The following is an 11,414-nucleotide window of genomic DNA, read 5'->3' on the forward strand; positions in this document are numbered from 1 at the left end:
ATCTCACAATGGTTCTTGTAATCAAGTTTCAACTAATTCTCCTATACGCATGTTAGTTCTTTCAATATTTACCGTTGAATATACTTCAAGAATGGTTAAATGGTAAACACTTAAAATACTAACCACCTCCTACATTCGTGCACATATAAGATCGAGAGGATATTCTGATCTAATCTTTGGAGTTTAGGGTAAAAGTGTGTGGACTTTTCACTCAAGAAGAAGAGAATCGTTAAACTTTCTAACAACCTCCTACATTCATGTGCACATATACGAGTAAACGACGTTTTACTAGCAATGTGTATTAGCCATCGCGAATAAGTAAAATGTTGTAATAATCTTTGCTTTCGGTACAAGAGTGAACTTGTTAATGGCGCACGAATCGTTAAACGTCCAACAACTCCCTACACTCATGCGTCGATACAAGTAAAACAATGTTTTACTAGGAATGTTGCATATACTGGTTAAAGGTGACAACCCACTATTAGGTTTAACATCATATGATTTCTCTGGATTTGGCTTGACATGCATGTCCATACAACAACACAAGTATGAACTAATAAGAAGCTGAGCAGAACACCATAAGAATGGTGAAGAAAGTGAATGAGTTCTTTGGTCTAATGGTTAAAAAAAAAAAAAGGAAGAAGAAGAACTGTATGCATAAAAGATTGAAGAAAGAGAGAGAAGGAATCACCTGAAATGTGGTGAAGTCACTTGGACTTTTGTGATCCGAAAACATCGAAGAGAAGCACGTAAACCTCTGGCCCCGGCGAGAAAAAAGATTTGTTGTTTTCTTATATATAACAACAAATAGAAAACGGGCTAATTTGGTAGCGTCCCTTGTCGTCTAAATCTCTCTTCCACACTCCAAACACAGTCTGCTCTGGTCGGCAACGAAGCTTCACCCTTCGGTGAGCCTCTCTCTCTTTTTAGGGAATGAGTTGTTCACTTGCTTAACGCGCTTCGGAACTCATTCACAGTCCGACCCTTTAAGCAGTTCACACTCCTAAAATCACACCAACCAAACCCAACAAGAGTTTGGTTCTTACCTTTCTGGAGTCTGGACTCCCTATTTCACTGGAATTCCAGAACTTTGGTGGAGTTTTCATCTCTCTTGTTTCTGAAGCCTTGCCTTGAAACAGAGGTAATCACGAATTTCTTACCTTGTCTCTGTTGATCTCATATTTGATGTTTGTTGCAGTTATTGTTGTTTTCTGAATTTGGTTTATCTTGTGTGTTGTTTTATTGGATCCCCACCAATTAAACTGTAATGGGTCCCTGGATGATCAGTTGAAGATTGATGCTTTGCTTTCCTTGTAGCAGTTATTTTATTTTGTTTCACCATGAATGCTGTTATGAGTTTTTTTTTTGTCTGTTTGAAGAAATTATGGGTTTTGATTCTGCTTTGTTCTTTTGTGATTTTAAATGTTAAACAGCTGCATTTTTTACTCAGAAAGCAGTAAGCTTTAATAGGATCTCTATGCTTTTGTAACAGTATGATTACTATAATGAATTCTATGAGGGAGCCAATGAAGAACAGCAACAACCACTCAGAGAAAGGCTTGGATTCTCAATTCTGGCATGCCTGTGCTGGTGGCATGGTTCAAATGCCGCCTATTAACTCTAAGGTCTTCTACTTCCCTCAGGGGCATGCAGAGTATGCCCAAGGGAATGTCGATTTTGGGAATTCTCGGATTCCAGCACTGATTTTGTCTAGGATATCTGCTATTAGGTACATGGCAGATCCTGAAACTGATGAGGTTTATGCAAAAATGAGGCTCGTTCCAGTGCGAGAGAGTGGTTTTGATTTTGAGGATGATGGGGTTGTGGGGAACAACAATGGAGTAGTTGAGAATCCTGAGAAACCCTCATCTTTTGCTAAGACTTTAACTCAGTCTGATGCTAACAATGGGGGAGGGTTCTCTGTGCCTCGCTTCTGTGCGGAGACTATATTTCCGCGCTTGGATTACTCAGCTGAGCCTCCAGTTCAGACCATTCTTGCAAAGGATGTGCATGGTGAGATTTGGAAGTTTAGGCATATATATAGAGGTACTCCTCGCCGTCACCTTTTGACCACAGGATGGAGTAATTTTGTGAACAATAAGAAGCTTGTTGCCGGGGACTCAATTGTGTTTTTTCGAGCAGAAAATGGGGATCTTTGTGTTGGTATTAGAAGGGCTAAAAGGGGGATTGGTTGTGGACCTGAGTACCCTTGTGGATGGAACACTCCATCTGGAAATTCTTGCTCTCAGTATGGTGGTTATTCTGGTATTTCAACGGAGAATGGTAACAAGTCCATGGAGAAAAACTCTAGTGGGACTACAAGAGGAAGAGTCAGGGCTGAACATGTTATCGAAGCTGCTACTCTTGCTGTTAGTGGGCAACCGTTTGAGGTTGTGTACTATCCGCGTGCAAGCACACCAGAGTTTTGTGTTAAGGCCTCATCGGTGAGAGATGCAATGCAAATTCGCTGGTGCTCGGGAATAAGGTTCAAAATGCCTTTTGAAACCGAGGATTCTTCTCGGATAAGCTGGTTCATGGGGACAATATCTTCTGTTCATTATGCAGACCCCCGTTGGCCTGATTCTCCATGGCGTTCTCTACAGGTGGGTTACATATGCATTTTTTTTGTGCTTCCTAAACTATTGCTATGTTGTTAGCCTACCATTTCCGTTACGTTTGATTTGATTTTTAGTTTTTAATTCTGTGAAGTAGATATCACAGTTTTATATACATGCCTGATATGAAGTATACTTCCCCTCTTACTATGTTAGTATGACTATAATCTACAATTGTCTTGTCAGAGACTAAGGACATGTTAATTTTCTTAGGTTGCATGGGATGAGCCAGATCTGCTCCAAAATGTAAGAAGTGTTAGTCCATGGTTGGTTGAATTGGTATCAAGCATACCAGCTATTGATCTCTCTCCCTTCTCGCCTCCTAGAAAAAAGTTGCGGCTCCAACAGAACCCAGACTATTCTCTTATTGGCCAACTGCCAATGCCATCAGTTTACGGCAGTTTCCTAAATTCCAGCAACACTATGTGTAATTTATCAGACAACATTCCTGCAGGCGTACAGGGAGCCAGGCAAGCTCATTTTGGACTATCTTCATCGAATTTTCTCAACAAACCACACCCGGGTCTAATTCCAGTTGGCTTTCAGCAACTTGGTCGCGTTGCCCCTCCTGGAATGTCTGGAGGTAATTTTATGCGCATCACTGAAACCAATGAGGACATTCCTTGCTGTGTTACTGAAGGTATCCGTTACCACAACTTGAAGTTGAAGGATAATATAGAGAAAAAGACGCCTCACATATTTTTGTTCGGCCAGCTAATTGTTGAGGGGCAGCAGATGTCGAAGAGCTCTTCTGGTGATGATAGTTCATCAGATCCAGAGAAAACAGGAAATTCATCTGATGGCTCTGGTTCTGCATTACATTGCAATGGTTCAGTGGAAAATTGCTCTGATGGAGGGTCTCCCTGGGACAAAGACCACCAGAAAAGTGATCACAACTTGGAGACTGGTCTTTGCAAAGTGTTTGTTGAATCTGGGGATGCCGGGACTCTTGATCTTACGGTCTTCAGATCATACCAAGAATTGTACAGAAAGCTAGCCAACATGTTTGGCAAAGAATATTCAGATATGCTGAGTAATGTACTGTACCGAGATGCAACAGGTGCTATAAGACACACTGGAGATGAATCCTTCAGGTAGTTTTTGTGTTATATACTTCAGAAATTTGGTGTCTTCTTTAGTAGTCTTTCTCTTTGCCTTTCAAGACACATTTGAGACTGTACTCATTGTGTATTTGTTCTCCTTGATCGTTTGGCAGTGAGTTTTTGAAGACAGCAAGAGTACTTTATATGGCATGATGCCTACAACTGCAATGCTTGCCTAGAAGACCAATGAAACTGGAAGATACCAAGGAAGAGTATAAATATGTGATTCAGGCAGTTAGTAAGCAAGATCTAGTGATTCAGGCAGAGACATTGTAGAAGGGTTGAGAATTAGAAACTCCTTTAGTAACATCTCGTACAGTTGCATTTCTTAGTTCTTGTATCAATGTTTTAACTTCTTGTACTAAAACTCTTGGGAAATCCCACCCCACTAAACTGTGGTTTATTTTAGTTCAGACCTGAAAATCTTTTGGTCTTTCCCTCTATTCTCTTTTCAGATGTTCAATTTACCTTGCAAAAGATATATGAAGTTACATGAACAAGTTGTTGTCATTTGAGGGGCAATTTGGTTTTCTCAACCCAAAGACAAGTGGTTTTTTTCCTTGCATTCCATCAGAGCTGCATGAGGCAGGGAGATCGAGGGGGAGAGACAACGGTTTGCTGTTTGGTACTTAGGTAGTTAGGTTGTCGGAGACTGTCAATGTATATCAAGCTAACACTGCTCAATTTGGCGACTCTTTCTCTCTAGTATGTAGTGCCTTTCACTACATTTCTGATCATGGTTGATATACATCATCATATACAGAATTTTTGAGGAAGTTTTTCGGTTAGATATAGATCCAATCTATCCAGGTTTTGAGGCATCGTTGAATCTTAATATTCTTGAAAGGTAAAATGAATAAGTTCAAGAGTTGATGTCAACATCCATGATCTTGTATTGTGCCGCAAATACTGGATATTGTAATTTTTGGGGATTTGAAATCTATTACTTAACCAGCTTTGCTAGTCAAATGAGCACTTCTGTACATGAAAATCGGTTTTGAAAACATTAGGATCAAACAGACAGTTTCTTGAGCCAAAAACAATTCCACCTTGAACATCATTCATACCAGAAACTGATTCCTATGCTCAGATATAAACTAATTTGGGTTTGACATTTGCAATTCTCATAAGTCAGAAGCTAGGCTGGACCAAACCCTAAGAGAGATGACAACAAATCAGTAAGACAACAAAGATCGATGCAGAAGCATCACACATTCTTTGTCCGTGGAATTTGGATCCTCTCCATCGACAAATCTCAGTCATGAAAGAGGTTGTCTTTGCCCAACAAAATGTAGGGAAAAACTAATTAATGGCGACACTAGAAACCAGGTTGGTCAACAATTAGATTAGACTAGATTAGATATGTATTGAAAACTGAGAAACGATTTGGGATTTACAAATGCTCAAATGTCATATATTTTAGCGACCAAGATCCAAGATTTCCATGGATGTGTTCCCTTCATCAATTAGTCAACTATATTGATCAAATTTCCAATTTAGCTTCAGCCTGTCTTTCATGTTTTTCTGCTGTAGTTTCTCTAATCACACGCACGAATTGCATGGGAATAGAAGATTTTCGCTTAAATGTTTCTCTTAACTCTCTCAATTTAGTTATGTTTGATGAAATCGATGATCAAAGACCGGCAAAATGTGCATGGATGAAGAATCCCAATTCGATTAGTTATGTTCGATTCCTAGCTTAGTATTACATACAATCCTTGCCAAACTTGCCAAACCAATCAGGGACACCAATAGTTGTAGAGTTTGAAAAAAGTAACATTTTTTTTGAGAATATAATTCTTTTATTGAAAAGAGGAACACAATTACACCATATTGGAGCCTATGGTGGTGGAAACAGCTTCCCCACTCTCCTCCTTAGCACCATCTCTAGTTACAGAGCTATCGTTATAAAAGACCGATATAAGTCAAGAAGGCCTGAACCAATCAAAACGCCCAATCAACCGAGCTACATAACAAACAATCTCATGTGCAACGCTATTAGCCTCCCTACGAACATAAGAAACCATCAGACCATTTCCCTGATCCAAAAGAGCTTTAATACTCTCCACAATTGCACCCTGATGTGCCAAGCACCCCTCTGTAGCATTAATCAAACTTGTTGCCTCCAAACAATCAGTCTCAATGGAGACATTGTTCCAATGGAACTGAACAGCCCATTCAACCCCCTTCAAAATGTTACATAAATCAAAACAAGTTTTTAAAACATTTTTCAGTCATACATTACAACCAAATCAGCTTAGTTTTATACTAATGGATTTGGTGGATATTTCATATTAGCTAGTAAATGCAGATTATTAATTCGTTGCAAAAGCTCCATCCCCATATATAGGAGCTTTTAAGTCCCAGACCGTAAAACGGAAAAAAAAACTCCAAATAAAGATGCTCCATCCAACACATAACCTCCAGTTTCAGCCATGGCCCATTGTATGATACAGTTTGCAATCAAGGATTTGGACGGCGTCCACAATCGGGAGTGGGAGTGGGAGTGGGAGTGGGGTTTTATATATATACTCTTTATCCAGAGTGAAGTTTTATTATGAAATTATAGAGTAAAGTTCCAATTTTTAGCATACTTTTCAGTTAAATTTTTCCACCATAAGCGATTCAATATTTATGTATGTTATTCAAGATTATCTATACAAAATTTCATCAAATTTGACAATGGTTTGAGCTTTCAAAATTGAGATTTACACGAACGGTTCACGTTAAACAGTTTTAATTTATTCATTGATTTAATCTAATTTCAATACCATAGCGATGTTCGAATTAGATGAACTTTTGTAGAGATGATATTGAATAACATAACTAAATATTGAATCGCTTGTGGTGAAAAAATTTGACCGAAAAGTGTGCTAAACTTGGAACTTCACTATGTAATTTCATAGTGAAGGTTCACTATAGATAGAGACTAGGGGGTTATATATAGATCTGCAGCGCCGGCGTGGGCCGGCCGGAATTTCGAAATTTCACATTTCTGGGTACCGTGCGGAGATTTCAAGATTCCGACCGCCATAGGCCGGCGCTGCAGCTCCGGCCGGTACAGACATTAGCGCTGTGAGGAGAGGAGTGCGGTTGTGCTGGTCGGTGCCGTCATTGCGTGTCACCAGCCGGAATCGCCAAATCCGCACCGTACGGACGGTGCAGACGTCCGCATTTGAGAATTTATGTATATATATATACTGTTTGTGCCGGTCGGAGCTCCATCGGCAACCTACGGTGGCCGGAATCGCGAAATCGCCGGAATCTACCCAGAAGCTTAATTTTTGCAGATTCCGACTGTCGTGAATTACCGATAGAGCTCTGGCATGCATAGACGGGATCGTCGGGATGTGGGTAGTGCAGCGAACCCGTCACCGGAATCGGGACGTCCGCACCTGAAGAGGCATATATATATATATATATATATATATATTTTACAGTTCATGAATACTGTCGTACCTATAGAGACAGATTCAAGGAGCGAGAATCAGATTCGCCTTCGAAGGAAGAAGAAAAGCGAAACTACGGGCCCTGTCTGCCTCGCCGAATTCGTGTCTGTTCAGATGATACTAATGACTCTGGTCTATTTCCTACGACTGAGCGTGCCACTTCAAAGAGAAGAACAAGGGGTTTTCCTACTAATGACTCTGTTGCACAATATTCTGCTAATTCTGTCTTCCCGGATTGCAACTGCTGTGGTGTCACCCACTGGCGTGGAAATTGTCCCAGCCGTGTTCAACGTGTTGTTGGCACCGACAGAACCCTAAACCTTAAAATTTCATGGCAGACCAAGATCAATCCTCGCAATCCTTTTGTAAGCTGTGTAAATGTGCATGGTGCTTGTGCAGACCCTGACTTTCTTTTATTTACGTGTGATTTCGGATGTTATATCTCAAATTCTCAATCAGTCTCCCTAAAATTCAGTTACTTATGTATTGCTCTACTGATGTTGCCCCTTTGAGCTCAATTTCAAATGATATCAGTGAGTTCTAATTTTATGTGTTGCTCTACATCTTTGTCATTCATAGTATTAGGTTTGGTGGTTCTAAACAGGCTCCATCAATCTACAGGCAATTGATGGACTAGACTTAATTGTCACTGTTTGGGGAAATAACTGAAAAAAAAGCTTGAATCAGTTGAATGTGTAAGCGATACAGATCTTTTGATATGATGTTAGATGAGTATTATTACTGCAAAAGTTACTAGACAAAACGTGGTTCATCTCCAAACTGCCATTGATACCATGCCTTAAAGGGGGGCTATAAACCCAGACACAAACCCCTTGGGGTATATGTGAGTCTGTTCTTGATTTATCTCAAACTTGTTACCAGGGTTGTACAAGGTTAGAGTTCATCTGAAAATATAAAAATAAAGAGTTATCAACAAAAATGCAACACACGCACTTTTATGCAATGCACCCTTTACTTATGTACAGCCTTTTTGAAAGTATTCCTACGGTTCTTGTCCCTTCTCCTTTCTTGTAAGTTGTTTACATGTTTCAAGTCTAAGTTGTTGCACTAGTGTTGTTCAGAAGCTTCATCATGAAGTTGAATCTAACATCAGGCCCGGTCTTGGGATGAGGCCAAGTTGCTCCTTCAGGCACCTTAATAGATTTGAAACCCTGACCTTTGTACAGCTTTATGGCTCCCGGATTGTTCAAATCACAATGCAACGCAATAGCACGGCAATCCCAGCTCCTTGCTTGAGCTTCTGCTTTTTCTATTAGTTTTTTCCCAATTCCTCTTCGTCGTAATTTCTCCCGAACAGCAACATTTGATACATATGCAATACCAGTCCTTCAACTCAAACACCATTATGGATATGTCAGAATGTGTGCTAATTGGATTCGATCATAAACAGAAGCTAGATGACCTACTAATCTTGAGCTTTTCTGCAATGAATATCTCAAGTCAAAGGCTAACGATTATCAGCTATAGATTTAGTTACTTTCAACCAACTACAAACCATGCTTAGTTCTCCTTTCGTTTTTGAAGCTCAGACCAACCTGAGTGGTCCTACACTATCTTACAGTTTAGCAGATGAATTTATGATCAGAATGTTCAAATCCAAAAAGGAAAGTCATGAGCTAGGTGTTAAGTGGTCATTATCAGTTAGAGGTGAAATCACTGACTATAAGTATCCAGATATCCTGATTAGTTCCTGTTTTGTTTTTGAGACCCCAATTTATGGTTGGTCTACAATGTTAAGCTATCATTTCTTATATATCACATAAAATCAAAGGACTACTGCCACCCTGGTACATTCAAGGACTAACAAACAAGTTTTATTTAAAACTTAAATATATAATCCCTCACTAGATGGCTACCAATGCTTAAACTCGAATCAAGGTTAGGGCTATCAGTTAGGTGGTTTCTTTCAACTAGAGTTCAATCCACACTGATTACAAGTATCTACATAGCATGCTTAGCTCCTCTTTTGTGCTCAATGGTTCTCTAGCACCACTACCATCATTTCAGATGTATAAATCAATCTAAGAACTATATACTATGACCACTTTAGTACTTGTAATGGCTAACAAACAAGGATCTTCCATAACTTAACTGTAACAGTAAAAATATGTTTAGGTAATCAAGAAAACTACTCTGAAGTTCAATGCTCACCTTCTCTGCCGGAGAGGACCTTTTCTAGGAAGAAAATCAGCTACTGTATCCACTGTCAATATTCCAGCCACATACCTCTTATTGAGACTGATCTTCCCATCAAGACCGGCAATTTTAAAATCTTCACTTCCAAAGAGGAAGGTTTCATCAAAAGAGTTTCCAATGACTGCTACCAGACAAGTCCTTTTGCAACCAGTTGGTAGAGAAAACCCGGCTAGCATCCCTACCAGCCGGTCAATTCTAAGAACAAAATCCAAAGGGAAAGCATAATCAGGGAAGAAAGAGCTGCAATGAGTCTCAGCAACCTCCCAACAGTCCTCTAACCTTGCCTCCCGAACAACAATTTCAGGAGACACGGCAGGAAATAGATCGGCCACTTGACTGGCTCTGCAGACTCCTACAAACAAAAACCAGAACTATCCTCAACACCCAAGTTTCTATGCACATATTATAGACAGTCACTACTCCCACAATTACACTAGACGTTTGCTAGAATCAGTAGAACTAAAGGGAAATGAAAACAAAGGGATAAAACTGTTCAAGCTAATGAAAGGGGCTGTTTGCAAAAGGTAAGATTAATTTCCAGACCAAATAGTAGAATGAAATGCTGAGTGCTTCATTTAACCCCTAAATTTTGAGATGTTATGAACTTATAACAGATTGAATATTCTATATGAGTTTCGAATTTACAAATTTCTAGTCTGTGCAACTACAAGATCACACCAACAATAGTCATCAATCATCTTCAGATACCCAAGTTCATAGTTGAATATGAATATGACCCAATAAAGTAGTGAACTTGGAGCCGAAATTGACAAAATACCAAAAGGGTTTATACAAGTTCCAAACTTCTTAGCATATACTCAAACTTCAGGTTACTTAAAAATGTAATCAATCAATGAACACCATATATGGGTCTATCAGTAGGACAATAAAGTAGTCAACTCTGAAATTGAAATTGACAAAGCACCTAGCTCAAACTCACACACATAATCAAACACAGAAGCCAAGCACTCAAAATTATGAAAAAGATTGAAAATTGAGAGTACCCACCAGACTTAGAGAGGGAGAGGAGAGAGAAATCATGATTGGATGAAGCAGAGACCCTGGGAGTGGAAGTGAAAGTGGAAAGAGGGAAGTGGTTTGGTCGTTTAAGGGTGAGAGTGGTGTTGATGGAGGTTGGGGACACTGAGATTCCCAACGGTATGGTCCGCATATCTTGGACTGTCCTAGTTTCTCTGCCTATCAAGAATCGGAGATTCTTTGTTTCTCTTATTTGGGGAAAGGGTTTCAAGTTGCTGCAGTGAAATCAGTTATAATAGGACAGTAGGACACACACTGCTGAGCTTAAAGAGCAGAGCAACTCTGTGTTTGACGCCAAATTTTAACAGAGTTACCTAACTTTCCCCACACGCGTGTGTATTGGTAACTAACTGTACCATAATGAATAAAAAAATCTTTTCCTTTTTCTTTTTTCAACTGGAATAATCGCGATTCGAATATTTTTTCAAACTTAAAAGTAAATCTTTAAACTGTGATTTGTTTGGGTCTTTACGGTGTGTATCAGTGTACGTGAAGTTTTAATATTTCGAAGAACTATAAACAAATTTATTTTACCTATAACATTATTTAATGACTTAATTTTAAAATTTTAATATTTTGAAGCATTATAAACAATTATATTACGTTTTACTTGTAATTTTTTTGGTTATGTTCATCTGATCAACTTAATTAGCATGTATACTTTGAGATTGTTGCTAATTATACTCGCATCTATTATTAGCAGTCTCCTCTATATGACTTTGAATGAAATTAGAATTTTTTTTTTAGAAGATAAATTTAAAGTATTTTGGATCATGACCTTCTGTCTTTTGTAGGATAAAAAATCTTTATGAGATGCACATTATATTTGAACGGAAACAAATTTGTAGCTCACCTCTATCATGCTCATTTCATGCCCACCACTCTAAGTAAATATCACTTGATAGGGGTGAGCGACAAATTTGATTTCATATGTGAATGTACTGAATGGAAGCCAAAACTTACAATAGCATGTGGACAATTTCGATAGCTTG

The 11,414-nt window shown here is 39.0% G+C and overlaps 2 protein-coding genes across 2 annotated transcripts; one reads left to right on the top strand and one right to left on the bottom strand.

Moving 5' to 3' along the window:
* Positions 1–965: 965 nt before the first annotated feature.
* On the top strand, positions 966–4,161 carry LOC126802169 (auxin response factor 16-like). The gene is made up of 4 exons (XM_050529738.1): positions 966–1,141; positions 1,493–2,603; positions 2,829–3,709; positions 3,832–4,161. The coding sequence occupies exons 2-4, from the start codon at positions 1,494–1,496 to the stop codon at positions 3,869–3,871; spliced, it is 2,031 nt and encodes a 676-aa protein (XP_050385695.1). The 5' UTR covers positions 966–1,141; position 1,493; the 3' UTR covers positions 3,872–4,161.
* A 3,774-nt stretch (positions 4,162–7,935) lies between these two features.
* On the bottom strand, positions 7,936–10,633 carry LOC126802649 (uncharacterized). Its single transcript, XM_050530301.1, has 3 exons — positions 10,393–10,633; positions 9,340–9,736; positions 7,936–8,514 (listed from the first exon to the last, which is right to left on the bottom strand). Exons 1-3 carry the CDS (start codon positions 10,553–10,555, stop codon positions 8,223–8,225), a joined length of 852 nt encoding a protein of 283 aa, XP_050386258.1. The 5' UTR covers positions 10,556–10,633; the 3' UTR covers positions 7,936–8,222.
* Between the last annotated feature and the right edge of the window lie 781 nt (positions 10,634–11,414).

Source organism: Argentina anserina, chromosome 7 (genome assembly GCF_933775445.1).
Source record: "Argentina anserina chromosome 7, drPotAnse1.1, whole genome shotgun sequence".
NCBI lineage: Eukaryota > Viridiplantae > Streptophyta > Magnoliopsida > Rosales > Rosaceae > Argentina > Argentina anserina.